Source organism: Moschus berezovskii, chromosome 24, assembly GCF_049115385.1.
Source record: "Moschus berezovskii isolate FMDL1 chromosome 24, NW_MosBer_1.0, whole genome shotgun sequence".
Classification (NCBI taxonomy): Eukaryota; Metazoa; Chordata; class Mammalia; order Artiodactyla; family Moschidae; genus Moschus; species Moschus berezovskii.
In genome coordinates this window covers 2230588-2243545 of record NC_142483.1, presented here as the reverse complement: position 1 = coordinate 2243545, position 12958 = coordinate 2230588, and the positions used below count along the sequence as shown (strand labels likewise).

At 58.8% G+C, this 12958-nt stretch overlaps 1 protein-coding gene across 1 annotated transcript in view; it reads left to right on the top strand.

The window, feature by feature from the left end:
- NUP210 (nucleoporin 210) overlaps positions 1-12958 on the top strand; it is a 90385-nt gene that overhangs the window by 26301 nt on the left and 51126 nt on the right. Inside the window, exons 6-12 of the mRNA XM_055413481.2 lie at positions 2138-2270; positions 7548-7706; positions 8260-8328; positions 9590-9696; positions 10614-10754; positions 11556-11693; positions 12733-12888. Coding sequence (XP_055269456.2) covers positions 2138-2270; positions 7548-7706; positions 8260-8328; positions 9590-9696; positions 10614-10754; positions 11556-11693; positions 12733-12888 — 903 coding nt within the window. The remainder of the gene's footprint in view (positions 1-2137; positions 2271-7547; positions 7707-8259; positions 8329-9589; positions 9697-10613; positions 10755-11555; positions 11694-12732; positions 12889-12958) is intronic.

Genomic DNA, 12958 nt, shown 5'->3' with positions numbered 1-12958 from the left:
GGGCCCCAGAGATGGGTGCACCCCTCTTTCTGTAAGAGCCAGGTGGGCTCGGCTGAGGCTGGGATGTGGCAGTGCCTCCCCACACCCCCCAGAGCTCTCTGGGGGCCCCTCTGGGCAGGCCGACTGGCCTCTTTCCCAGGAAGGCTGGGCATGTTGGTCTGCTGTCTGTGCAATGCCCTGGGCTGGGGTCCTGCCGGGAATGGTCTCTCCAACAGTAACAGTCCTGTGGGACCCAGGAGCTCAGCACCTCCACCTCAGCCCCCAGCATGTGGTGATCTGGTGTGTTTCCTGCATGGTAGCTACAAAGCCGGGTGGAGATACTGGGGCACCGGGGGTGGGGGTTCTGCACTCTGGGGCATGGCTGAGCGATGGTCCACTGGCGGGAACGGGTCCAGCGGGTGATGACTCTCTGTCACATCACATCTGGGCTGCTGCTTTCTTCTTTCCTTCCTTCCTTTCTGATATTTTGGTCCCACCACACGGCCTGCGGGATCTTAGTTCCCTAACCAGGGATTGAACCCCTGCCGTCAACAGCCAAAGTGCTGAGTCCTAACCCACTGGACCACCAGGGAATTCCCTGAGCACTTTCCACGGGCTGTGCCTGCTCTGGGCCCCAGGCGGTAGGTTTCTGCACAGCAGGGCCCTTCAGGGACGTCTGCCAGTCCCCATAGCTCCTCTGGTCTTTTTTTTTTTTTTCATAACTACATGTATTGATTTTTGGCTGTGCTGGGTCTCACTGCTGTGCGGGCTTTTCTCTAGTTGCAGAGATCGGGAGCTATTGTCTGCTTGCAGTGCACAGGCTTCTCACTGAGGTGGCCTCTCTCTCTCTGCAGAGCACGGGCTGTAGGTGTGTGAGCTTCAGGAGCTGATGCTCCCCGGCTCTAGAGCACAGGCTCAGTGGCTGTGGTCCCCGGGCTTGGTGGCTCTGTGGCGTGTGGGGTAGTCCTGGATCAGGGATCAAACCTGTGTCTCCTGCAGATTCTGGCAGATTCCTTACCGCTGAGCCACCAGGGAAGTCCCCGACTCAGGTCTTTAAGACCAGATGTTTGGGGGGCTCATCTCTCAGGCGCTGGTCTTAAAAGGTGCGGAGCCTGATGTGAGATACGAACCCTTCCCTCCTCAGGGAGAGGCCCCGGGTTTGGGTTCCCTGTGAATGTGGTCTCTGAGGGGTGAGGTTTGTGATGAGACTGTCCCAGGATCCTAGTCGCTTTGATGTGGTTTCCGTGCTGTTTGTCCCGTGTGAAGGGGTTGCTTTGACAGTTTTTAGGGTTTTTTAGAGGAAATTGTTGCATGTGTGGCTGTAGGCGCGGTGTGTCTGTGGGAGGGGGTGAGCGCAGGGTCTTCCCACGTCATCACCGGGAATGGGAACCTTCACGTCCTGTTCATCGAGGACGCATGTAGCATGTCAGAGCTAGTTCAACAGAAAACCCAAAGAGATCTACAGATGGATGCAGAACCGGCCCATGTCTAGGGATGACCACTGCTCGTCCTCCAGGGAACACATGTCTGCATTTCTGTGGACAAGGATCCCTGGCTTTGCCCTCCAGTTTCCCCAGCTCGCGGGGTGACGGGCAGCTCCAGGACAGTGGAAGGCGCAGGCCCCGTGGAGTCTGATCGCCCGGGGAGGGGGGGGGCCCGGACTCCCTGCAGGTGGTCTGCCCCTGATTTCAATCTGTCATGATGCTTCCCGAGGGGGGCGTCTGGGTGGGGGTGAGCGGCGGGCTGGCGGGGGTGGCCTGAGCTGTGGGCACTTGTCAGAACACGGCTGTTCTTCCTCAGGTTGCAGGCGGGCTCCCCACCTCCCCGGCCTTTGGGGCTCTTGCGTGGAGCCCCCGAGCCCCTGGCGCCCCTGTGTCCATAGCCATCACTCCTGGCTCCTGGTTCTTCTCTGTACTCCTGCGTTTAAAGGTGCCCTGCAGGCTGCGCACTGTGAAGAGCTGTGCTCGGTGTGTCTGGCGTGACCTCTGACGCCGGCCCTCTCCCACATGGCCGCCGGGGTTTGGGGCGTCCCAAGGCGTTGCCTTGTTTCTCCGCCTCACCGGCCTTCAGCGAGCAGCCTGAAAAGCTCCAGAGGCTCTGTCTCTGGCCCACACCAGCCCCCGGGCTCACCTCCCCTCCTCTCTCTTCCTCACGCTAGAATGTGCACCCCGCGGAGGTCAGGCTGCTGATCTTGGAGAACATCCTTCTGAACCCGGCTTACGACGTCTACCTCTTGGTGGGGACGTCCATCCGCTACAGGGTGCAGAAGATCAGGCAAGGGAAAATTACAGGTGGGTCCCCCGCTCAGCGCCGCGCTCGGGCAGCCTATCGTGGTGAAATAGGCATGACGTGGAACTTGCCGTTTTAGCTGCTTTTTAAGTGTGCATTTTAGCAACGGTGATTCCATTTATCGATACGTTGTTGCACAGCCATCGCCACCGTCATCTCCAGGACTTTCTCATCTTCCCAAACTGAAGCTCTGAGCCCGTTAAGCACTAACTCCCTAGCCCCTTCTCCAGCCCTGACAAGCGCCCTTGTACTTTCCGTTTCTGTGAATCCGACTGCTCTCGGGACCTCATGTAAGTGGAATCACGCGGTGTCTGTCCTTTTGTGGCCGGCTTACCTCACTGAGCAGAGCATCCTCAGGGTCTGTCTGCACTGTAGCAGGTGTCACAGTGTCCCTCCTTCTCAAGGCTGCGTACCAGTCTACTGTCCGTATAGACCACATTTTGGACATTCATCCTTTGATGGACACTTGGTTTCTTCTGCCTCTTGGCTATTATAAACAGTGCCTCTGTGAGCAGAGGTGAACAAACATCTCCTTGAGATCGTGCTTTCAATCCTTGGGGGTTTATATCCCATGGTTTGAAGAATGTCAGAAGCCACGAGCTTCCGCCAGACTGGGTTTTGTTCCTGGCCTGGCACTGACGTCTGGGTGGCCTGGACGAGGCACTGCCCCTCTTTAGGGCTCAGTGTCTCTGCCAGAGCCTCAGGGCCTTTCTGCCTGGGTCGAGGGCACAGTGGATGAATGAATGTGGATTTGTTCTGGAAACTAAAGCGCTGTGTGTGTGATGCGTCCTTGGTGGTGAGTGTTCTTAATGCATCACCAAGCCTGCTAAGAATTATCATCATCATCATCATTTTGTTTAGTTTACACACGTTTCATGGTCAGAGCCCAGGGCGTCCAGGCTCGTGGGTATGAGAGTGTCCCATTCAAGGCGTGCAGGCTGTGGGGCGTGTCCAGGCAGGTGCCACCACCAGTTGCTGGCTTCCTGTCTGTGAGGCAAGGCAGCAGTTAAGAAGCATGTAGCTGCTCCAGCATTGGAGCAGCCTGGGCCTTTTCCACAGCTGGGTCTGCAGATCAGGGCAGTGGGTCTGGTCCGTCATTACCGTGTGGCAGGCGCTGCAGGCCTGGGGAGGCCTTGGAGCGAGGACAGCCTCTCCTGCCTCGGGGTCCAGCTGTCTCCCACTCAGGGTGCCCTGCTGAAGGGCAGGAGACTGGGGGTCCTGAGCATCCCCGAGTGCTGGGAGCTCAACGTCTGGCTCTTCTGCGTGTGTCAACATGGAGGTGGGGTGTGTACAAAGCTGGGCGGGGTCCCGGCCCCAAGGCTGGTGTGCTCCCCAAATTTAGGACCTGGGTGTGGCCTTCTGAGATTCTTGAAGGGGAGATGGCTCAGGGGCGGGGTTCTCGGGATTCTGCCCCTGAGTGCTCAGGGGGACCGCGGTGGGAACAGGTTGAAAGGCCAGAGGGCACCTGGGGGGGTTCCTGACAGTACCACCTTTCCCTGCGCGCTGTTGAGAGGCAGCTCGTGACTAGGCGGAGGTGGTCTGGAGACGTCTGACTGTGATGAGTGTTTCCTCGGTGTCGTGCTTGTCATGCTGTGACCCGACAGTGCTGTGACGTGGGTTTCAATACTGCCCGGTTTTACGGATGAGGAAACCAAGGCACAGACGCCCGATAGTCCCAGAGCTGTCAGTGCTTCGCCTCTAATACCACGCCTGCAGGACTGGGGCATCCCGGCCCAGGGGGAGCGCGGGAACGGCTCTCTGTCCTCCAGGGCGGGGCAGGTGGCCTCTTTGCAGGGGTGGATGAGGGTGGCAAGGTGCACCCCCACCAGGGAGGTTGGAGGAGGTTTAATGAAGCGGACTCCACAGCTTACCCTTTGGTGTCTGATGGACAGTGCATCCCAAGATACCCAGAGGACTCTGGGCTTGGTCACTGACCTCGGGTAGAAATCAAAGAATGGAACCCAGGAAGGTTAGCCCCGAAGAGGAAGTAGTTAAGCTGCCTCCCTTGCATCTGCAGGGTAATGAGACGGAAAATGCCTCTAAAAATAAACACACCTGCATGATTGATGGCACCAGGCGCCGGGGCTGGCGTGCCTTCCAGACAGACGCTAGAGGAGAACAGACGGGGAGGAGCCAGCACCAGGCCACTGTGAACAAGACATCTGGGTGGAAACGCATTGTTCTTTTTTTTTTTTTGGATGGGTTGTTTTTAATTGACATAGAATTCACATTGCTGTCATATTTAACGGGCTGCCAGACAGGAAAGTCAGGGGGACGGCATCGTGAGAGGGGACCTGGATTTTGGCGAGCCCCTGTTTTGTATGGCATTCCGCAGAAGGCTCAGCGGATGACACCCAGAGGGCAGTTACCCCAAATCCATTCTTCACGTTTCCTCTCAGTCTTTCTTCCTTCAAAATGTAATGTTGCTTCTTTTCTTTCCTGTCTTCCTTTCCTGACGTCCGCCTGCCTTCCGTTGAGTGGCAGCATAAGCGAGGGTGTTAGTCGCTCAGCCGCGTCCGGCTCTGCGGCCCCGCGCACTGCGGGCTCTGTCCCTGGGGCTCTCCGGGTGAGAATCCTGGAGTGGGCAGCCACGCCCTTCTCCGCTGAGTGGCAGCTTGCTTCATCACGAGCCTGTGTATGGAACCCCTGCTCTGCCTGTGGGCACTGTTGGGGGGACCGCAGTGGTTGGGGGGCGGCCCAGGGCCCACCCGCCTGGGGCTGCAGTGGCGGCCTGCAGTGGGGCAGGGGAAGGGGCGGCGCCCGGCAGAGGGGTGTCTGTGAGTCCCTGCGTGGTCCTCAGTGCACGGCGCTGGTGTCGCGGGCTCGTCTGGGGCAGCAACCAACTGTGGGAACACGGCGTGGGGAGGACGTGCTGGCTGAGGAACGGGTGTCTAAGGAGACCTCAGCGACAGGAGTGCCAGAAACTCCTGGGGTAAATCGGGCTGAGGTTGGAAGATGGACGGGTGTGGAGCAGGGGTTCCTGAATCCGAGACGCAGCTATTAAAGGACCCAGTGCCCCCTGAGCCGTGGCTGCCCAGAGGGAGTGTACGCTGGGCTGCCTGCAGGGCTGGGCTCAGAGGCAGGGCCGTGTGCTTCTCCTCATCCTGGGCTCAGACCCACCTCCCCAGGAGCTCCGTGGTCATCCCTGCAGACTACACAGGGTGGGGGTGCAGGTTCTGGTGATCAGAAGCACGTTTGGAGGATCAGCCAGGGTTGAGGGGGGTCAGAGACCAGCTGCCCTTCTGGCCACGGAAGGGCACCCTTGGGGCTGGCCCCATGCCCTCGGCAGTGGTAGCTGGGCTGGGCTGGGGCCCGGGAGCAACCTCCTCTGTCTGTGGACGGACAGGCACCACTCACGCCCACAGAGCCTTCCCTGCTCAGTACCTCTGACGAGTAGTAAGGTCCCATGAAACAGGAGGTGCTGAAGAGGTTCACCAGACCAGCCCCTCATTATCGTTGTCTTAGGGCTTTGTAAATAGGGTTACGTCTTGTTGTGCAAGATCCTTCCAGAGTCAGCTTATTTACTTTTTCGTTTGGAGAACCTTAACCAAGGGAGGAAGCTAGTACTCCTGAAGTAGCGCCGAGCGGGTTTGCTCACTGAGCGGTATGGCCTTATCCTTCTGGTATGACGTTTCCTCGATGTGGGGCTTCCCTGGTGGCTCAGCAGTAAAGAATCTGCCTGCTGATGCAGGTGACGTGGGTTTGATCCCTGGATCGGGAAGAGCCCCTGAAGGAGGAAATGATACCCCACTCCAGTATTCTTGCCTGGGAAAGCCCATGGACAGAGGGGCCTGGTGGGCTATAGTGTGTGGGGTCGCAGAAGAGTCGGACACGACTGAGTAACTAAACACCAGCAGCAGTCCTCCATGCCCTGCAGCTGTGGTCTGATCCCCGGGTGTGTCCTCTGCAAGCGTCTCGGCCTCCGCTGGGCCGTGTGGACCAGATGTGGGCCGTGTGGGCCAGAAGGGCTTCTGAACCGTTCCAGGCGTGTCAGGATCCCCTGCCGGGCCTGTGCTGGTCCCTCCCTTGCAGTCTCCTCCCTGCCCCGCCCCCCACTCCTCCCCGCTCCCTGAGTTTGGTTCAGTGGGCCTGGGATGGGGTCAATTATTTGCAGCTTCCCAGGTGATGCTGATGGTCCAGGGAACACACTCTGAGAACCCTCTGCTCCAGGGCAAATTCCTGGGGACTTATTGGAACACACAACCGGTACCCCAGGGCAGGAGATGGGCACGTTGCCCACCCGCCCCTTTCAGAATTTCTGGGAGTTCTGAAGGATGCTCTGGTGGAAACACCTCTTGGATCCTTGTCCTGGGCCCCTCCCGGGGCAGCCCCCACCTGGGACGCGGTGGTGAGCAGGGAAGCTAACTGTGGTTCCTCCCTGGAAGGCTGGAGCGGGGCCTCACTCACAGGCTCAGTGAGTGGGCTTTCTGTTAGGAAGTCCTACAGACGGGGGGAGAGGGCGTGTCCGAGTGGCCCTGCTCCCTGCGGACTGTGGCCCAGGTCTGCTGCCGCTGCTGAGGGGCCCCTAGCAAGCTTCCAGTCTTGATTTCTGCAGCTCCCCCAGTGCTCACGTGAGGGCTTCAGGGGCGTCATGGGATAAAAAGGGTGAGGTGCACATGAAACCCCTAGCAGAAGGTTAGACCCCGAGGTCGTGGGTTTGCAGAATCCATTATTTCCCAGAGAAACTGTTTTCCATCCTGGCCCAGATTGGGTGAGCTCTCTTCCACAGTGTGACACAGAGAAGAACACCAATGGATGGTCAGGACAGCAACAGACAGAACTCTTTGCAAATTATAGACCCATCTCTTGAAACCCGATGGGGCACCACAGGCCAGCATCTCTTTGCAGACCCCCAGAAGATGGCCAGGTCCAGTGAGCCCTGCCCTGGGCCCCTCATTGCAGAAGCAGCGTCAGTTACCTCTGTGACAAGCAGAAAAGGCTCTGATGTTGGTATGCTGCCAGATGCTGGCAGTTTGAGTCAGAGGCTGTGCTTAATTAAAAAAAAAAAAAAAAAGCTGCTCATGGCATCCACAGAAAACTGATTGCCTCTGAAAATTCATGGAGAGTGTCAGCTTTGTCCACAGGCGTGGAGAATACTATTAGAATCGAAAGTGTTGGAAAAAATTAGGCAAAAACAAAAACATCAAGCAGCTGCACCGAGGGCAGGGCCCAGGGATTGCGGGGGTGGGTGGGGCTGGGGGAGGGTGCCGTTGACTTCTAACATCTCCTGTCTTGGCTCTCTCCGCCCGCTTTGCTCATCCCTGTTTCTGGGTGGCCAGAACTCTCGATGCCCTCCGATCAGTACGAGCTACAGCTTCTGAACAACGTCTGGGACCCACAGGGAGCCCCAGGCCGGCCTGTGGCGGTCCTGGCCCAGGACACGTCGACGGTCACCGCCATGCAGCTGGGACAGAGTAGCCTGGTCCTCGGCCACAAGAGTATCCTTTTCCCAGATGATGCGCCCGCACCGGTGTGTCCTGCACGGGCGTGCTGTGTGGAAGTCAAGTCACTTTTCTCCCTGAAACCTTGGCGAGGCTAAAAATAGCGCTGCTTTCCTTCAAGGTCTGAAAATCAAAAAGGACCAAAATAGCACCGTGTCTGAGCAGAATGGCTCACCTCCGTGCGGGACTCTTTGGAGAGGCTCCGAGGTGGAGGCAGTGGCTGGGGCTGAGCCCCGCTCCCCGCCTCTGGAACTTTCTCTGGTCTCATCCTAGGGCCCTGGCCTAGGCTGTTCCCACACCTGCGTGTGGTTTGTCACATGTCCCGGGCTTGTTCACGTGCCCAGGTGGTATCCAGGGTCCCTGTAGAGGCCCCCTTTTGAGTGGAGGAAGTGCCCTGTGGCTGCTGATCCTGGAAAAGACCTGTGTTCTGCCCCTCAGGCAGGGGCCCTTCCATCCTTGCTTCTGCCTGCGTGATGTTGATAATGACCCAGCTGCAGGAGCCAGACTGAAGTCTGCCAGCCTGTTCATTGCTCCTTAATTCAAAATCCAGGTATCCGCATGCAGGGAGCTTCCCGGTTACCCAACAGCACAATCTACGTGGTGGAGCCTGGGTACCTAGGTGAGTGTGTGCGTCCTGGGTTGTCTGGGATTACAGGAGGTAAAGAGTCAGATAAAAGCAACAGCCCCCCAGAAAATGGCCTCACTTGGGCCAGATCTGCCGGCTGGGAGGCCTGGGCCGTCAGCCCCCACCCTGACCCCGAGTCCTTCCCCCGTCTGTGTACAGGACAAGCGGAGGGCGGCTGGGCCAGAGTCCAGCAGGCGGCCGGCTCTTCAGGGAGAGAAGCAGGACAGAGTACAGTGGGGGGGCTCTGTCTTCTGGCTCTATACCCGGCTCTGCACAGACCACACCCTGGCTGCGGACGCCGGCGACATGTCTTGGAGGGAAAGAGGGGAAGGCTGGAGGCCTAGAGAGGAGGGGAGGAATCCCAGCCACAGAGGACCCAGAGGGGCTAGCCAGGGCCCGGGGCTGCCCAGGGGTAGTGCTCAGAGTGCAGCCCTGCAGTGGATTCAGGGCCCAGACCTCCTGTGGGTGCCGTGTGCAGACTCACTGTGTACTCAGAGTGCAGACCTACTGTGGATTCAGGATGCAGACTCACTGTGCACCCAGAGTGTAGACCTACTGTGGATTCAGAGTGCAGTCTTACTGTGTACTCAGAGTACAGACCTACTGTGGATTCAGGATGCAGACTCACTGTGCACCCAGAGTGTAGACCTACTGTGGAGTCAGAGTGCAGACTCACTGTGTACTCAGAGTGCAGACCTACTGTGGATTCAGGATGCAGACTCACTGTGCACCCAGAGTGTAGACCTACTGTGGATTCAGAGTGCAGACTCACTGTGAAATCAGAGTGTAGCCCTGCAGTGGATTCAGGGTGCAGACCACTGTGCACTCAGCATGCGGACTCACTGTGTACTCAGAGTGCAGACCTACTGTGCACGCAGAGTGCAGACTCTCTGTGGATTCAGAGTTCTGACCTACTGTGGACTCACGGTGCAGACCTACTGTGGACTCAGACTGCAGACTCACTGTGGGTCAGAGCTGGGCCCACCATGGATAGGGTCAAGTTTGAATGGGCTCTGGAGCCACCAGGAGTGAATGTTCAGGTTTGGTCCAGGGGCATCTGAGGTCAGCTCGGGTTCTGAGGGCTCAGGACTGCTGCAGGCATTAGATCTGCCGATCACGGGTGCTGGCCCCTCCCTGGGAGGCGTGCAGTGGGGCAGCTGTGGCCCCGGTGCTCACGCGGCCTGGTTTGCCCTCTTCCTGAGCTGCAGGCCCCTGAGATCCCAGTGCTGAGACTCTGTACCTGCCTCTTCCGTAGGGTTCACAGTCCACCCTGGTGGCAGGTGGGTGCTCGAGACTGGCCGTCTGTATGAAATCACCGTTGAAGTGCTGGACAAGTCCGGCAACAAGGTCTACCTGTCGGATGTGAGTTCCCCTTCGGGTCTGGTTGGGGATGTAGGGGTACATCTCCTGGAGCAGGTGCCTGAAGAGCCATCTCAAATCACAGGGCCCCCCAGCAGGCGGGCTGAGTTGGGGGGCTCCTTACGGTACTGCTGGATCCCTGGGAAACCCTGTCATGGGGAACCTCGGGCATCTCAGGGCCCCATGAGCCTATGCGTCTGCATCGTAAGGTCGCAGTCCCAGCAGAGTTGGAGCAGGAGTAGAGGCTGCAGGCAGCAGGGTCACGGAGGCGGTGCTGGTGGCGGGGCTGGCATCTACCATCTGCCTTCCTGCTCCCTCCTTGTTAGCTCAGGGACCTCACCACTGAGAATCCATCCTCCCCGGCCCTACAGTGGCTCAGGGCTGGAAATGCCTTTGAACTGTCCAGAGGCCCCTCAACTGAGGCCAAGCCCCGTAGCCTCCTGGTTCTGGAAAGAGCATCATACAAACGGGCAAACGGAGAGGCGTCTTGGCCGCATTTGTTCCTTTGTGAGCAATTCCCAGGATCCTGAGAATATTCAGACCTTCCTCGTGGGCTCTGAGGTTTCCCTTCGGCCTCTTGGCAGAAGCCACCACCTTCCTTGTGTTACTAGACTCGCTCCATCACCGTTTTGGGGGAAGTTACCTCTAAGGGATTCCGTTGTCCTTCTTTGTATTTGGTGGTTTCCTTGTTGGGACCACAGGGCCTGAGCGCCAACTGTGGCTCCGTGCTCCTGAGCGCCTGTTCGTCGGGTCGGGCACGAAGGGGCTGAGGCTCAGGGCTCAGAGCTCAGATCCCGGGCTTTGTGCAGCTCATCAGTCTGGCCCGACTGCTCTTTGGGGGCCACGTGGCTTCTTTCCAATGTCCTGACTTCCCTGAGTTGTCCCGGAATCTCCTCTCACCATCCTGCGTTGCCTTCTAGAACATCCGCATCGAAACCGTGCTCCCTGTGGAGTTCTTTGAGGTGCTGGCTTCTTCCCAGAATGGATCGTACCATCACGTCAGGGCGACAGAGAGGGGCCAGACGGTCATCGAGGCGGCCTTCACCTCTGTGGTGGACCAGGCAAGTTGGCACCTCCCTGGGCCACCCCTGGGCCCCCTGCAGGCAGAATTGTCACCCCAGGGTGGACACGCGCCACAGGAGCTGGGGCCCCAGGAGTGCAGTGCTGTCTCAGGTGCCATGGGGGCCCTTCCACTCTAGGCTCCCAGTGGCGTTGGGTATGAAGGCTCTGGCCTTTCCTGTCCCCCGTCCCTGTCATGGCCCAGAGCCCCCTTCCTCTGCCCCTTGCTGGCTCCTGGAACAGCGTGCCCTCACCTGTGAGGGTTTAGAAACCCTTGTTGGGCCCGTGTGTCCAGCTGTGCACTGACTGGGACCCACAAGTGTTTCTTTGGTTGTTTCAGGCCCTTCAGAGTTTTAAAATTCCCACCCATTTTTGAAAGACCTGTTGGTTTCAGTGGGAGCAGATTCTACTGATTGGAAGCTTGGTGTAGGGCTTCTCATCTCCCTGCTGCACCTCTCCTGGGCCTAGTGAAGGCCACTCTGGCCTGGGGACCAGGCAGAGATTCCTACTGAAGCGGCCAGTTCTGCTCTGGGGGCTCTGGGGGAGTGGCTTTCGTGTCCTAGGCCTCGGTTTCCCCACCCGTAAAGTGGGGATAACCACGACCATCCCGGCAGGAGTGCCATGAGGATGCCCTCAAGCAGTGCTGACTTGAGTGGCTGTTGAAGAGCCAGCGAAAGCCGTCTCCATGGAGACAAAGAAGGCTGCAGGGTACCCGGCATCTTCCTTCCCACTCCCCCACAGTCTGAGGGGAGGGGCGGGGTCTGGTTGTCATGCTGGTGTGTGGCTCCCTGTCCCCCTTGCAGGATGGAGGGGTCCACACATTAAGGGTGCCTGTGTGGAACCAGCAAGAGGTGGAAATCCACAGCCCCATCACCCTGCATCCGAGCATCTTGACGTTTCCATGGCAACCAAAGGCAGGCGCCTATCAGTATACAATAAAGGTAACTGGGAGACCCCGTCTGGGTGACTTTCTTTGGGTGTTTCCATGTGTGGGGGCTTTAACTCCATTCTGTTTCTATTAAATTGCCTTCTATTGGTTGAAAGAATTTGGAATCAAAGTCTTTATGCTTGCTGTATCTTCCAAGGTTTTCTATCACAGCAGGGTGTTTTGGTAATTAGGAAAAACCCTTGAAAAATAGAAAAAAAAACACGATGAAGAAAGACCTGAATGTGGATTTAACTTTCACATGTGGTTTTTATTTTTCGTAAAAATAATTGCTTTCTGGAGGCAGTGTTAGAGAAAACGTTGGAATTGGCGGGGGAGACGTCTCCACCTCCATCGCACGTCTGGTGTTCTTGCTCTCTGAGGTCTCCTCCCAGCATCAGTGGTGGGGCCCAGGGCCCTTTGGGGCTGGGGCTCGTGGGGGCCGCCCTCCATCCACGCCGCTGTCTCCCGGCAGCGAGGACAGGTGGCCTGTGTGTGCTCTGGGACCCGCTGTCCCTTCCCTCGGCTCTGTCACCTTCTCGGCCCCTCCAGGGTTCGGGGGTGGTGGCCCCTGACCCGGAGGCGCTGGGCTGTCCTTGACTTCACGGCAGATGACTGGAGCGGGCAGGGTCTGTGCCGGAGGGGCAGGGACGTCACGACCCTGTGGCTGGGGTCTCCCCACCGCAGCCTGAGCTCGGGAGGTGCCCTGGGTCCGGGCCACTCGCAGGGTCTGTGCCGGAGGGGCAGGGACGTCACGACCCTGTGGCTGGGGTCTCCCCACCGCAGCCTGAGCTCGGGAGGTGCCCGGGTCGGGGCCACTCGTAGGGGCGTGTGCATGCACGTGTGTGTCAGTCAGAGGTCCGTGGGGTGCGAGGGCCAGAAAGAGCGGGGAGAACGAGGGGTGGGGGCGGGGCCAGCCGACGGTGGCCGATGCCTTGTGTCTCCACGGGGTGACGCGATGCCCGCGCGTGTGGGCGAGGGCATGAGCGGGAGAGGGATGGAGGAGCAGGGCAGGTGGGCTGCCCCCCCCACCCGATGACGCCTTCCCTCCCCAGGCCCACGGCGGCAGCGGGAACTTCAGCTGGTCCTCCTCAAGCCCTGTGGTGGCCACGGTCACTGCCAAGGGTGTGATGACCACAGGCAGCGACACGGGGGTCAGTGTGATCCTGGCACACGATGTGCAGAACCCGCTGCATTTCGGTGAGATGAAGGTGAGGCCTGGGTCGGGGCGGCCGCAGGGCGGCTTGGGGAGTGTTCAGAGCCGCCGTCTTAACCAGCCTC